Source organism: Neomonachus schauinslandi, chromosome 6 (genome assembly GCF_002201575.2).
Source record: "Neomonachus schauinslandi chromosome 6, ASM220157v2, whole genome shotgun sequence".
In the NCBI taxonomy this organism is placed as follows: Eukaryota; Metazoa; Chordata; class Mammalia; order Carnivora; family Phocidae; genus Neomonachus; species Neomonachus schauinslandi.
Genome location: NC_058408.1, coordinates 80,665,845 through 80,682,001, shown reverse-complemented (window position 1 = coordinate 80,682,001; position 16,157 = coordinate 80,665,845). Strand labels below are relative to the sequence as shown.

The window sequence follows — 16,157 nt, the reverse complement described above, 5'->3', positions numbered from 1 at the left end:
GAAGAAACGTACATAAGTAAATTTTCACTTGCTTCAGATACATATGGTGCTTGTTAAATGAACTTTAAAAAATAATGAATTATAAAGAATTTATCTCCCAACAGTCCTCATATAATTTCAAAGCTTTATGAGAGTAATTTCTCCAAAGTGGCATTTATGAGACAATTTTCCATGATCCCAAGGTATTTACTATCGATAAAAATTCACAAAGTGCTTCTCCCTTTTGAAAAACTTCCATATACAAAAAGCTGTGCAGTCTAATTTTTCCCATGAGCTTTCCTTAACCAGGCTTAAGTCTACGCTCTCAAGAGAACAAATTTCCAATGAAGGAATAATTTCCAAGTATGTTCCTGCCTAGAGCAGAGAATCACCTGGGAAGGGCAAGAAAATATTTACAAATTGTGTGTTTCAACAAACAACAAATTCACTCACCTTAAAAGCGTTTATAGCTGACAAAACAACATCTATGCTATCATCACCTAATCGGGTCAAAACAGCTTCTTTTATGAAAGACTCATCGACACTCTCCTAAGCAAGAGAAAAAAAATACATAAATTTGGTTGTTGCCAAAACCTCCTAAAAGTTTACACTAGAAAGAAAGCTTAGTTTTATGAAAAGCACTCCAGATTATTAGTCAAGAAATACAGGCTCTGGCCTAGACACAAATTCAAACACTCCAAGCATACTTGCACTGAACTAGGTAACCTCTAAAGGGCCTTTTTAGATGACTAATTATTTGGTACAAATTTTTCCCAGTTTCTATTCAAAATACCATAGAATATGTATAATCTGAACATAATTTAGGCATTAAGAAGTTTGACTTGTTAAATAAGAGCCCGGATATTGAGAGTGCATAGACTAAAGAACCAGAACGTCTAGGTTTAAATCCTAGCTCCACCACTTACCAGCTGTGTGACCTGCAACAAGTTACTTAACCTTTCCAGGTCTCACTATTCTCGTCCATAAAATAGAGCTAATAATAGTACCTATCTCAAAGGACTGCCACAAAATGAAGTAATACATGTCAGTGCTTAGAACAAGACCTTACACATTGTAAATACCGTTAAAAGTTAGCCATCATTATCAAGATTTTTACAAGGACGTCGGCTGAGAAGCCAGTTGCCAGTCTGTCAAAAAAAGATCCTATTTTTCTTAATTAACAAAAGAAAATAAAGCATACAATCATTCAAAGTAATGGAAAAGTAAGACTACAAGCCAATCTAAATATATCCCTACCTGTAGATGGTGAAATAAATATAACTAAATAATGCTACAAAAAAGTAACAGGTCACTCTGTTGGGAGATAAAACCCAAATCCCTAGAATTCACAAAACTGAAGTCCAAGTCTGCTGTATCAAATGTCACCAAAATTTTCTCTAGAGTTGACAAGTAGCCAAATATCCCAATCTGAAATTCTAGAATAGAATCTATGTTCTGTCCCTGATGGGGAAGGGAAAGTGAAAGCAAAGCATGCAGAGAAAGACAGTTAACTGTAGTTACAATACTTAAACCTAAAGGGTGCCCTATTATTGAAAAACTAACCAGATCCAGAAAAGGACAGGGGAGGAAGGGATTAAGAGCAAAAGAAGGCTGAAAACAGCTTCAGGAGTATTAGGAGCTTCCAGGAATCCCTTTTTCGTTCTAGACACTGGAATCTTCCCATCACAACAAAGACCAGTATTCAATAGTTCAATTATCAAAAAAAAATCAGTAACACATACTTATCAGCAGTTTGTGAAACACAACTTATGCCAGATCAGAAATGAATCAAATCAAGCAATAGATTATAAATCTGAGTACTACATCAACCATTTTTTAAAGAAACATTCTCACAGATCCTAATGCTGTTTTTATTATTTACAGATCATTTTAAAAATTAAGTGACTCAAAAATATAAAAATATTAAAAATACAAAACAAAAATTTTTGAGTCCAATATTTAAAAAACCCTGCAAAACCAGTAAAACTCAAATTGAAATGAATTTACTATGGTAATTATGATCAGATGAAATTAAATTCTACTTGTGATGTGAATCTGGTTCTACCAACCATGACACAAGTTCGAGTTCAGCATGTTTATATTAATACGTGCCATGGGGAAACAACTCTAGGACCACTTTTCTTTATTCCAGAAACTTTCTAAATATGCAAACAGTAGTACATATACAAGAGAATTTCAGATTATCACACAAATGAACACTCCCATTTCAATTATAGTAACTACAGTAAACTATCTATACCAATTAGTTCTTCAAACCCATGATTTGATGGCTATGGAAAAAAAAAAAAGAGTCCATTTAAAAGCAGGAGAAAAATTTTTAGAACATAGTATCAGCAGTAAGCAAACAGCAAAAAATCGTGAGGGTATTGTTTGAATGGCTTAAGTCTGAAAAATACTGCTTCATTTCAATCATTACAAAGTGTTTATAAAATACCATTTTGGTATAAAAACATTATTTACAAATTAAGTCAGCCTTTGTACTTACTACTTGCAGCCACCACAATGTGAAACACAAATACAACTGCAGGTACTGAGATCATGGAACGGTGTTCCAAAAGCTCTCATTCCCATGTCTCCAAATACACTCATGTTGACCATGAGACTATCAAAGTCAAATCTCAAAACTAAAACATTCTCAGATAATTTGCGAACCTCTGTAAAGGATCTAGAAATTCTAGTCTGAAAACACTTTAATAATCTGCAACGTGGAAACATGTGAAGATAGTTGTTATTAGAGCACACAAAGGTTAAAGTGCTGGCTGCTGGCATGTATGGTCCTAAATCTTCATCCAGTGCACTCTCATCTGCTTTATTCATCTTATGTCTGTAATTACACAGTATCAATTATAGTTGGTAACTTCAATTTCTTATTCTAGAATCACACTGTTCACAATAAGGATAAAAATACCACAAATGAAGCTATTTGACACAAACCTCTGACGTTTTCATGATATTTTTCAGATGATTAATGGCCAGAAGTCTCACAGGAGCAAGTGGATGATTCAGACTGAGCATCAAGGAGGTATCAGAATCTGCTAAAAACTATAGGATTCATCACAATCACCAAATGATTTCACCATTAAATCTGAGCAGCATCTGATCAAGAATAAGAACTAGAGAAAACCATCCCAAAATACCCAACATATTTGATAACAATCATCTAATTTCAGAAACCAAAAAGTAAAGTAAAATCTTTGTCTCTAGAACATGGTATGTTACAACAGATGAACAAAATGTGTATTGTTAATGTTGTGATTCTGAGTACCCTCGTGGCTATGGGTAGGTTTATTAAGCGAAGCAATTCTATGAAGTAACTTTGCATTCTTTATGTAGATCTGACTTCAGACTGAGAAGTACCTAAAATAAATCATTGTATTAGCACCTAAATGAAAATATAAATTTAAAAAATTGGTCACTGAAGACAAAAAGCAATTTGTCTAAATGCTACAACAATGACAGTCAAATTTATGACAACTTACTTCACTTAGTAATCAGACTAAGAAGGAAATCTGTCTATCATTCTAAGATTTGGAAATGAAACGCCATTAAAGATGAAAGTCTAATTATGGAAGAGGAAAACCAAAACAATCACATTTCTCTTCATAATATTTATCTTCAAGGTTATTTGTAAGAACTGCTTAAGTGTCTCACTTCTAGTAGAAAGATTTAGGGTGAATCACCAGGAAATTTCTAAGTTCTAACATGCTCATGAAATTAAAATCCACCTACCTCTTTCTAATCAATGACTTAAATAGCCACATGTAGCTAGTGGGTACTGCACTGCAAAGTGCAGATATGGGAGAAAAATAAGGACACGCTGGAAACTAAGTGAAGCCATCTTTTAGTGATTGCTAATGACCATTTGTTAACATTTCCAAACAATACTCTTCCTGAAATATATATCCCATTCAGTTAAACTACTGTGCCTTTTTCTAATGATTCAACCCCTGCCTCACAGCCTTACGTCAGGGAACTAGGTAAACTGTATCAAATCTCACCTGTCCATTAAACGTTCCATAGAAAGACGTGAAGTAACAAATTTCCTTCCAGACCTCTTCAAAGAACCACACAAATATACCCATAATTGTAGTAATTTCTCTGAAGAAAAACTTACCTGATACTTTCCTCCACTTGTAGAAAGAGAGATAAACTGATGAAAAAGTTCTTGTTTTTTTAGATCTGTAATTTCTTTTAAGCGTTCCTCTAGTACAACATCTAATGTTCTGGGATATCTGGGAAGAAATTCGTGAGTTAATTATTCTTAGTGAAGTTACTGACCACACACACCATACACATATTAAAGAAAAACATAAAAAATTACTAAGACTTACAATTTTAATAAATGGTATACATAAAACCAAATAATGTTAATCAAGTTACTATGACTACTGCAACAATGTCTCTCTATAAAAAAAATGATACTCTCTACAGTCTCCACACAGCCACTATTCCCTATATGAAAGTCATATTTCAAATATACCTAAATCCCCCACCTGTCTTCCTTAAGGGGGGGGGGGGGGGGGAACAGCCTCTTTACAATTCAGTCACTTTATTATGACGTGACCTGTGAATCTTCTTTTTATAAATCAAGAGCCACACATTAGAGAAGGGCAAAAACACACAACTTACTTGCTTTCTAGAAGTCTGATAAGTGGAAGAAACTGTTCGTTAAGCAAAGATACTTTATCAGGATCGATTTCTTCCTGTGAACTATATGAAGTATACTCTTCAAAAAGAAGGCTGCAAAACAAAACAAGTATCACCAGGCATGAGAGCTACTATCTACTGAGTACCCATTATGTTCTAGATGCTTTAGAAATATTATCTGCCACACTTCCACAAGGTAGAAGTCATTCTTACTTTACATATATAAAAACTGGGGCTAAGAATTCTTGTAATTTGCCTGAGATCAAAGGAGAACCACCAGAGCCAACACTTAGCGAGTCCTACTGTGCCGTAAGAGGTAGAGCAGGTTTTCAACCCCCAGTTTGATCCCGGGGCCCGCACTCTCCACAGTACCTCCTGTGTATACTCTAATTTAATTCACAAGCCAACTCTGTGAGCAAGGGGCATGAATGACACACACCAGCAGACAGGCCAATGTCACCCAACAGCAAAACCAGATCCAGGCAGTCTGACCTTCAGAATTTACTACTCTACTCTCCTGGAAATGAGAGAGGCAGGATTCAAGCCCATGTCTGACTGCAACGCCTACATTCTTTGCACTTGTATCAAGTTGCCCTTTAAGTAAACAAAGAAAATGGGAAACTGAACTATCTTTACAGAAAAGGAAGAAATAACCTTTATTTCACACCAACCCTCAGTATTAAGTTTCTAATTGGTATTTACTAAATGCCAACTGTGAGGTATCGTTTCAGGCATTTTGATCACTTATTAATAAGAAACTCTAAACAGCCACTAGTTAGTTACATGTAGCTATTACCCAAATCTAGCTTAACTATTAACTTTCCATGATCATACATAAGCACTAAAGAGAAATTACTTTTTCCTTCTATTGCCATAATTATTGCACTAAGTACTTATAATTAGTGAAATGATACCGACAAATCAAGAAGTACATCATACAGACATACTGGAAAACTGCTAGCCAATTCTAAAAAGTATACAAAACCACAAAAATATAAACCAAAAGTATGTCAGAAATAATACCTTACCTAGCCAACAAACGGTCTAAGTTGTCCTTCAGTGATATATTTTTAAGTATGGCTTCTAAATGTCTCCTGTAGATTTGGCCATCTATCCCTTCAGTTTCTTCTCCTTTAGGATACAACATAAATTAAAATTGGGGAAAGTTTTTTGCACTTACATTATTAAATTTATTTACAGCAGAAAACCCTTCCATAGGAGTAACTTTAAACCGTATCCATCCATAACCAGCTTTTTACCTGTTTATAAAAGTGTATTTTACCTATTTAGCCATTTATATATTTTTACAACATTTCTGTATACATTACCCTCACTTATGCTTTACCTGAAATTCTCTTTATTTTTAACAAGTTTTTCATGCCTAGCTTATTAAAACAGAAGTCCAAAAAATAGTCATTGCAGGTCATATTAGAAGTGGCTGAAGTTGGGACCCAAGCCTAGGTCTTAATAAACTAGCTCTGAAAACAGGCTCAACCATCATCTCAATATGCCTTCCTGAACCAAGAGCTGTCCTCTTCTATTCCAGATTGACGATACATGTATTATGAACCAGATGCTGGCCCTGCCTTCAAAGACTGGAACCACATTACTCATCACCATCAAATTAGGAAAAATACACTTTTATACATGCTAGTCATGTTTCTGAAACACATATGTAAACCAAGATGTGGTTAAGCAAACCTAATTTTCAATAGACTGACATAATTTAGAGATGTCTTCCTTAGTATATCCTTCTCAGCCTAAGTGGCAATAGGACCAAGCATTTCTTCTTGTCTTTCTGTATTTATTGAAGGATAAAAAGCATATAATGGGAATAATCACTTCTAATTACCTTTTTTATGGCTTTTTAAAAATTTAGATTTTTATGTATGAGATTTTCTTGGTCTATGGTCAATGACTCAAAGGAGAAAAACTTTTTTGGCAACTGAATATTTATTATAAACGAGTCACTGAAGTTCATTAAATATCTAAATGAGAAGGGAAAGTTTTACTTGGCAACATATATTAATCATTTTAAAATAATTCCATAAACTTTTTCACATAGGGATTGTTTAGGAACACACGTTAAAAAAACAAAACAAAAAAACCCAGAATTCTGAGTATATCATTCATTGAACAAGGATCTCCCTTCAACCAACCTACTCCCCACCCCAAATGTTTTTCACGTTAAGAATAAGTTACACAGGGCGCCTGGGTGGCTCAGTTGGTTAAGCGACTGCCTTCGGCTCAGGTCATGATCCTGGAGTCCCGGGATCGAGTCCCGCATCGGGCTCCCTGCTCAGCAGGGAGTCTGCTTCTCCCTCTGACCCTCCCCCCTCTCATGCTCTCTCTCTCTATCTCATTCTCTCTCTCAAATAAATAAATAAATAAAATCTTTAAAAAAAAAAAAAAAAAGAATAAGTTACACAAAAACAATTATATAGCAGAAACTTTAAATATCTTAAAGATATTAACAAGAGTGTGATTCCTATTTTAAGAGAATCAGATCTTAGACACTAAGTTTCTCAACATAAAATGTAAAACCACATACCTGTAACATGATTAACAATGGAGACAACCAGATGGGGAAGCATGTAACGCAGAAGAGGACTGATGTCATATATTTCAGAAATCCCATGAAGTATTGTAATAAGATCAGGAACATTACACAAGTGAGGAAATGGCCTTTGAAGAAATAAGTACATGTTAACTTTAAAAATCACATAATATATGGCAATTAAAAAAAAAGTATAAAATTTATCTTTGAAAAGAATTATTCAAAATAACTTCATTCTCCTTTAATTACTATCATTTCTCAATTCAATTGTACATACTTTTTCCCAAGGCTCTCTGGCTTCTGTCTCTGCATGAGCACTATCAAGCAACCTAATCCATCCTTGATCAAAGAGGGAATTTTGGTCAGCGTTTTGATGATCTGTGAAGCCAACGAATTAACGAAGGTATCTTCCATTGTCACTTTCACAGATATCTGACATATTATCATATACGTTGCAGCTCTGTAATCTGGTAAAGATGATTTCAATCCCTAAATATTTTTTAAGATATAAGGAAAAATGATAAACTATACCACTGAATTCCACTTAAAATGTCACTTTACCTTTCAAATTGAAAATGCCATAAATTAGAGATTACTACTACCTAACACACACTGAGAGTCAATCACTCCTCAGAAATTGACCTTTTCCTGAGCACACAGAGATAAGTCTCCTGGATCACAGGAGAGATTTCAGAAGGTCTCCCAACTCAAATATCCACTATTTATGCTAACAGTGGCCAACAGGCTCTTCTTCTAAAGGCAAACACCCACCAGTGTAAAGGAGACTTCAGAAACAAAACAGTGTGTGATTAAAGATAATAACTTTGGGACACCAGAAGTGAAAGCAGTAAATCCATGAGGAATCTGGAAGGGTGACAGGCAACAAGGCACTTGGGAAGAAGAAACACTGACAAGCGCAAGTCACTGTAAAAAGAATAAAAGAGCCTATGCCTTGAGATTTTCTAATCCCTTCCTTTTCCGGTGAGTCAACATGACTGCTAAGAAAACAGATCTGGAAGACAGCGGCAGGGCCAAATAGCCAACATTAATTCTTAAGGAACCCTAATTAAGATCCCACTTCAGTTAAGTTTTTAAGACAAAAGAAGTCATATTTTTTTTTACCAGAAAATTCAATCTTACTGACCATCTGAAATAGGTCTTCAATTTTTCAAATATTTATGTCTAAGTGAAATTTTTTAAAAGCCAGGAAATTCTTTCAAGTATAAAATAAACTACTTAACATATGAGCAGGACCAACCTTGTGGATGTATGGAAACAGCTTGGCAACTATATTATCCAATTTGTCCTCAGCAGTCACTAGAGTAGACACCATGGTAGAAGCATAAAATGTTAAGAGCACCCTCAACTGAGCTGAACTCCCAGGATACTCAGCAAAAACCTAGAACAAAAAACACAAAGCACATATAAAAGTGAAAGCCCAATTAGATAAAAGTATAAGAATATTTATAGCTCTCCTCAACTACTTCAGGCTGACATTTTCATTTTTACCATATACAACATTAAATACACAAACGCAACGGTTCAATTAAGTATGACAAGAATGAACAATCGTGACATTTTTCGATCATCTCTTTAACAGTCACTAAAAACAGAATTTGGCAAGAAACAGAATAATTCATCTTTGTAGGAAAACACCTTTAGTGATGAAAGACTCATCAAACTGCTCATGCTCCAGAACAGTAGGTCACTTAAAAAGAACTTCTTGAAAGGACAGTAATTAGGAAATGCCTTAGCAGGCTTTCTTCATTCCAAGCAAGCAATCTTTTAATGGAATTATAGAGTCAAGAAACACGGTATTACTCACCTTCACAGATTTTGTCACCAGACTACAAATGAAATCCATGAATCCGAGATCTTTGTAGCAGTGGGTAATCAAAGTTCCCCTAGCTAAGGGCACTCCATGTTGCTGTTATAGACAGAAAGAACCAACTATCATTACGGACATCCATCAACGATTATTATTTTTTAAAGTACCTTCTACAGTAACAGCTTCGTACTGGTGCAGTTCATAAATACAAAATACAGTCTCTCCATACAGCTTGTGGTAAATATGAGATTAACATATAAAATTGTGCAAAGTTTAGAAATCCAAGAGGTCAGCAGCAAGGGTGCAGGCACTCAGTGAATACTGCCTACTTATCATGTTTTGCATTTTGATTATGTATTTACCTAAATCTGGATTGTCCAGATTCTTAATAACTCTAATAGATTGGGTTTTTCAGCCAATGTGATAGGCTGTCTCTGCTTTACAATAACACTAGTAATAGAAATAGACTAGGAACACAGAAAATTTATACTGCTATTCTCACCGCTTAACATCATGCATGGCATGTACTGGGTGCTCAATAAATACTGAATAAATCAAAGAAAAGAGAATCTGAAATGAACTCCAATAGGTGAGTGGGGTTTGCATACCTGAAACAAGTGTGTCTAGAGAGCATCAGTGTCTGTGTGTAGAGTAGGGGAAAAAAAAAAATGGTCCTGATGTTATTAGCAGAGGGAGTAATTTGATAAGCTTTATCATGCTTGGCTTTCTCTTCTTAAACACCCTTTAATGTGCTTTACACTCAAACTCTTAAACTGTACTTCCTTTCTTTTTACTAATTCTGACCACTGACCTCACTATCATCATGCATAAAGTTAACTCTTTCCATGGTCCTACAGTCTGTTAGTCTACTTTTGTCCCCATGTGTCCTCCTCCTAACCTGAACTGCCATGCTCAATATTCAGTAAAATACATGTCATTCAACAATACCTTAACTGGTGACAACCAAAACCATTTGTGCTTTGGGTTATTAATTTTTAGGAGCTGTATAACCCGTACAAATATTCTTGTCTCATGGTACGGTAGAACACAAGCAATGAGGCTATCTTGATTATAAAGATGGATATGGAACCTGGGGGGAGAAAAGCAAACAATTCAAACTGACACAAAACCTACGAGCACATATTTCCTTACATGTCCAAATTGTATGTCAATGAGCTAAAACTACTCAGAGTAAATATCAGTGAAAACACGCACAAAATTATAAATAAGATAAAGAGCATTAAATGTAAGTCTCTATCTTGCAAGATTTGGTCAACTCTTATGCAGTAGTATTTTTTAGTATTTTTCAGTATCAAAATTTACACGCCATTCACTTTCAGCTTTTTTTTTTAAACCTATTATTAAATTAATAAAACTGTACGATCACTGCAGTCAAACCAACAGAAAAGCCACCGGTCAACTAGGCAGCAAAGCTCGGCTCCTCTTCATGCTCTAAAGTTCACCTTCCACAGCTTCCTCAGCTTCCCTAATTATCAGAATTCTAAAACCCGAAGACTAATGAAAAAGAAAGTCACATTACTTTCTCTGAATTAAAAAACTGTTAAATTACAACCATTTATAATTTGTCCCTGAACTTCACAAAACTTTGTATTGGCTCCTCTACCATAATAAGAGGTTCATTAATTACATCAGATACATTAAATCCTTTCTAGCTTTGAAGACCTAGCTCAAATATCTCCTTTTTCAGAATGCTTTTCCTAATTCTCCCAGTGAAGTGATCCCTCATGTCTGTCTAAACTCTAAACTTACTAGCCAAGATGCTACTTTCTCCATGAAGCTTCCCTCTACCTCAGGCAGGACAACATGCCTCAAACTTTGCATACACCTTTATTTTACAACAATAACCAAGGGCGGCCTACTCATCTTGTATTGAATTTAAAATTACATGAATACAAAAAGTACTCCTTACACTAATCAACTATGGGGGGGGGGGCGTTTAAAAGCTAGAAGAAAAAGGGAAATATTACGGATTTTTTTTTTTGTCTGATGACTCTAATGTTCTGATAATCAGGAGACCCAAGTTAAACTTATGTTTTCTCAATGACTCACTTTTTTCCAGAAGGGAATCACTTTATCCCCATGTCTCTAATTAATGACATGCAGGTCCTTCTACTTTTGAAACATATTAACACATGGCAAAATAAACAAAACTGTGTAAGCTGTGATGTGATGGCAATTAAGTGAGAATATAAACTGAGTATACCTACTAAGGCAATTTCCAAAGAGGATAAAAGATCAAACCTTGGAAACCATCTTGTACCTCAGCTTACTAGTTGTGTGACTCAGGTAACTTAACTATGCCTCAGTTTTGTATACTGTAAAATGGGGAGAATACAACTATCTTCCCATAGGAATGCTGTAAGCACTGAGTGCATGCAAAGTGCTTACCACAGAAGCTGGCACAAAAATGTTCAATACACATTAGCTATTATTGTTTTTCTTAAGTTACAGTATTTTAGAGAATACTATTTGCCTCTTCCCAAAACATTGGTTTTGTTATTTCGGCAAGAAAGAAGTTTAAGAATACCCTTTGCTCCAAATATGCAGTAACAATTTGTAACAGCAGAGTAACATGAGCTCCTTAGAACTAATGAAGTTGGCCTATTTTTTTTTTAAAAGAGAGAGAGCACAAGCAGGCAGAGTGGCAGGCAGAGGGAGAGAGAGAAGCAGGCTCCCTGTAGAACAGGGAGCCTGAGGTGGGGCTCAATCCCAGGACCCTGGGATCATGACCCGAGCTGAAGGCAGATGCTCAACCAACTGAGCCACCCAGGCGCCCCTGAAGTTGGCCTATAAACTCAAGAACTCTAGGAGTTCTAGTTCTATCAACAAAAGTGAGTTTAACAGGGGGACATGCTTATCTCACCCAAAAGACATGGTGTTAATCTCTTAATATACCTAATTTCTCAGCTTTAAATTGGTTTAAGTGTTCTCATTACTTATTTTTTTTTTTTAAAGATCAAATCTATTAGCCCATAATTATTTCTGTAATTTTATTTGCTACCTGTGAATCAACCACTCCAGACACTTCTGTGCTGGCTTCAGTAGGAAGTAAGGAGACAAGTGAATAAGGAATAATGAAATGTTTTCATCCAGCTGCTTGTTCACTGCTTTGGTCTGAACGCTTCGCTCCAATGTTTTTGCTAGCTGGCTGAACAACGGTGCTTCAAATTGCTCAAAGGAAGGGTCGATCCCCAGCAGCTCTTCCAGGCCAGTGCATCCTAGGAAAAGGCCAGCTGATTTAACAATTCTTTGCAAGCAAACTCATCTCACCCCTCTTTTATAGTTTTACTTACCCCCCAAATCTCTGTATTCTTTTAGCAGGTATAATCGTAATACAGTCCCAAATACAGATTTCTAGTTTTCAATACAAAAAATAAGTCCTATCTCCCTCACTGGAACATAAAGTTCTGCTAGGCAGATGCCATTCCTTTAAAAACAAACAAACACGGGGCGCCTGGGTGGCTCAGATGGTTAAGCGTCTGCCTTCGGCTCAGGTCATGATCCCGGGGTCCTGGGATCGAGCCCCGCATTAGGCTCCCTGCTCAGCGGGAGGCCTGCTTCTCCCTCTCCCACGCCCCCTGCTTGTGTTCCCTCTCTGGCTATCTCTCTCTCTGTCAAATAAATAAATAAAATCTTTAAAAAAAAAAAAAAACACCCTTTCAGTAACTAGGCCAGTCCTCCTAGGGATTAGGAGGACTCCTGCATCGCAGTCACTGCCTCCAGCCTTTTTTGAGCTGTTCTTCGCTCTACCCACCCATTCGTTGACCTCCCTAACCTCCCTAACCTTGTTTCTTCATCTGTGAAATTCAGATACCGCTACCTACATACGTTTCAAGCATCTAGCACATGATTATTTGTTATTCTCTATCCCTGAACAACATAAGTCAACAAGTTAGAAACTGCTAAGAAAGAGGGAGGGTCAGAAGAGAAAACGATACAGCAACATCCACAAAACAAATGCCTCAGAGCTTTTCTTAGTTAACGGATAGCTCACCAATGGCAAAGGCCGTGTCCCTGTCGATGGTGGCCGCTTCCTTGGGGTCAAACAACAAAGAAGCAACTTCATCTCTCGATAACAAACTGCGGTCACTCTGAGGGAGGGCGAGTCGTTGGAGTTGCTGGGCTAAGGATGTCATCTCTCACGCCGGCGGATTCCTAAAAACACAGGCTAGGAAAACAAAACCACTGTGAAGTCTCCAGGAAACTACCAAGTGACTTAACTACAAGCCCCTAATGCCTCCCATGTAAGTAACTTTCCTCGCGCTCAGCGCTGTCCCAGACACACAACCGGCTGCCCCGTGACTCACGGACTCCAGGGTGCCGACACCACAGCAACAGCGTTAACTAATTAAAGCTCCTGGGGCCGCGCACCACGGCTTTCTTCAGCCCGGACTCCGCGACACTCGAAAACCCGCGGACACCTCAGCCTCCCTTCTTATATCGTCTACTCCCCTACCGCTCCTGCTCACCGGGAACTTGACTTCGGGAGGCGCGTACAGAGTAACAAGTCTTCACAGCAGTTCCCACATGCTACCCAAGCCGCCGGCTCTCGCCCGGAAATTCATAGCACGCTTCAAGAGAGCTTCCGGTTTCAGGCACTACGGCAAGAGAAGAGGTACAAGCTTGTCAGAAACGCGATAAGATGACTCCACCTCCCTGCATTTGAAGTCCCACCCCTTCGCCGTGCCAGACTTCCGGCTCTGGCTCTGGCTCTAGGTTCCGTTGGGCTCCCACGCTGGGGGCTACCCGTCGGCACAGAGCAGTTTGCGCCTGAAGGGTTCAGTCTCAGGGCGAGTCTTTTGTGAGCATTAAGGATCTGTAACTGGAACCATTTATTAGACCTACATTTATCCAAGCTTTTACTATGTAGCAGCAGATTCGCCAGGGGTTAAAAAAATGTGAGCTGTGAAATCACGTTGGCTGAGCTCAAACCCCGGCGCTAGCGCCCCTGCGCTGTGTGAGCTTCACCGAATTATTTCATCTCTGTGAGTTTGTTACCTTCTTTATAAAGTGGGGAAAGGCGGAGGATTTCATGAGATGAGCTGCTGATCGCGCAGTGTGAGCTGCTCTGTAAATCCTGGGTACCACTGCCCTGGAGCTTGGGGACCTTCTTGTCACCACTTTCGCATTCCTGGAGAGCACATACTGAATATTTTCTTCTTTTAAAGTTAACCCTGTTGAGATAACAACTTACAAACCGAATTAACCAACTCAGTTCAACAGTTCTACGAGTTTTAACAAATGAAGATGTAACTTATCTCCCCAGTCAAGACACAGAGTTTCCATCACAAGCTACAAGTTCCCTCTTGCCCTTGTGCTGTGATACCCACTCCCACTCCAGGCCCCAGGCAACAGCTGGGTCTTGGCATCATTAAAGATTGATGTTGCTGAAGAGTGTTCCATATGGATATACCACCGTGTGTTTCCAAAGCAGTGTGATATGTGCTATAATTGGGAGCTTCTCTCCAAGAAGCTATACAGGGCACAGGAGTGAATGGATATCCTATACCTTTTCTGGATGCATTCATTTCGCTCAAGAGATGGAACTTTTCAGTACCAGGGTGTTAGTCTTTCAATATCCCTCTTCCCTGAAGATTGTTGGAAACAGTTACAAATTTGAAGGCTCTCTGCTTCTATAGTCAATGCATATTCTCCACTTTTTATTAACAGTCTTTTGTTCTTGTTTTACTTTAACAGCATTCGGAACAACCCAAAAATCTCTTCAGTTATTCCTACAGATAGTTATTAATCTCCTTTTTCATGTGGTGTTAATTGCCTTAAGAGAATAACAGGATTTTTTAAGTTCTGGTGGTATCTACTTTACCCACACAAACGGATCTCTTAAAGCGCTGGAAGTCCAGCTCCAGCCGGGGTGGGTCTCTCGTAGGAAAGGACGGCATTGGCGAATGAGGAGACACAGACACAGGATCAGGTTGCAAGCATCTCCTCCTGACAGCCTCGGAGGAACTTTATTTATATGTTAGGATATTTTTGTTTTTCCAAATCTTAGATCATTTTCTGGATTACAGCCATAGCCTTCTTTCATTTTTCCTTTGTAATGATTAACATGACCTTTATTGATTTCTGCTTATTGGCTTTCGCTAAAACTAAAAAACAGTACACAAAGAGAAAGGTGCTAGACAGAGCGTGACCGTCTTGTTATTTTGTTCTATAGAAACTAATTCTTCGTGGAATTAGTTTCATTATGATTGCCTAGATAGGCGTAACTAAGATGAGTAGTCACTTTATCATGAAACCCCAGAAATATTCCCACAATTATAAAGATTGCCGTAAATAAAATGAAAAAGAATAGCAGGAGCCAGCCCAGAAATATTCCCATAATTATAAAGATTGCCATAAACAAAATGAAAGAGAATAGCAGGAGCCAGCTGTGGAGTCTCCTGTTTTCAGGATTGTCCCCCATACTTGGACTTTGTCAAACAGCATGAGTAGCTTGGCTCGTGCCATTAAAGAAATTGTTTTGTCCTAATGTGTCAAAGGGAATTTTGCCTTTACAAAAGCAATCAGCTTAGGGAGAAGTTAAAGTAGTAAGAAATGAAAAATCAGTACTGTTTTATCCACAAGACGAGTTTGCTTTTTCACTTAAAAAATCCTGAATATATTTTTTAAAGCTTTATAAAAATGAAAATGAAAAGTGCTACAGGAATTTGGTTCAACTCTTTGTCAACCAAGAAAGAATTCACTGAGATTTCGAGCAAACAGGCATTTATTTGGGCAATGAGAATGGCAATTCGGGAGACAGATTCAGATAGGAACTTGAATTATGTTCCGAGGAAGGCAAGGAGGGGACAGAGATGTAAAGGTGAAAGGTCATGAGTGCAGTTCTCATTTAGGTCCTCTATGCAAAATAGGAATTGAAAGTATGTTAATTGGGATTGGTTGGGTTAATAGATAAATGAAGGATTGAAACTTGTTAATTCAAGTTGCCTCCTTTCAAAGTGAAGAATTTGAAAGATTCAGGTGTCATGATGATAAAGGAATTAAATCCAGGCTGAGGGCTTGCAGCTGGCAAAAAATTCATGGTTCCTCCAATGAGGATATGCATAAATTTTTCCTCCTTTATGGCCTCTCCACCCTATTTAA

The 16,157-nt window shown here is 37.6% G+C and overlaps 1 protein-coding gene across 1 annotated transcript in view; it reads right to left on the bottom strand.

The window, feature by feature from the left end:
* Nucleotides 1-13,580, bottom strand: part of HEATR1 (HEAT repeat containing 1) — a 48,350-nt gene extending 34,770 nt beyond the window's left edge. The window contains exons 1-13 of the mRNA XM_021696083.2: nt 13,523-13,580; nt 13,048-13,221; nt 12,055-12,271; nt 9,981-10,122; nt 9,030-9,131; nt 8,463-8,603; nt 7,482-7,693; nt 7,199-7,332; nt 5,676-5,778; nt 4,630-4,740; nt 4,115-4,232; nt 2,935-3,042; nt 433-528 (exon numbers count right to left, since the gene is read on the bottom strand). Of these exons, the coding sequence (XP_021551758.1) occupies nt 433-528; nt 2,935-3,042; nt 4,115-4,232; nt 4,630-4,740; nt 5,676-5,778; nt 7,199-7,332; nt 7,482-7,693; nt 8,463-8,603; nt 9,030-9,131; nt 9,981-10,122; nt 12,055-12,271; nt 13,048-13,189 (1,626 nt within the window). The 5' untranslated portion in view covers nt 13,190-13,221; nt 13,523-13,580. The remainder of the gene's footprint in view (nt 1-432; nt 529-2,934; nt 3,043-4,114; nt 4,233-4,629; nt 4,741-5,675; nt 5,779-7,198; nt 7,333-7,481; nt 7,694-8,462; nt 8,604-9,029; nt 9,132-9,980; nt 10,123-12,054; nt 12,272-13,047; nt 13,222-13,522) is intronic.
* Between the last annotated feature and the right edge of the window lie 2,577 nt (nt 13,581-16,157).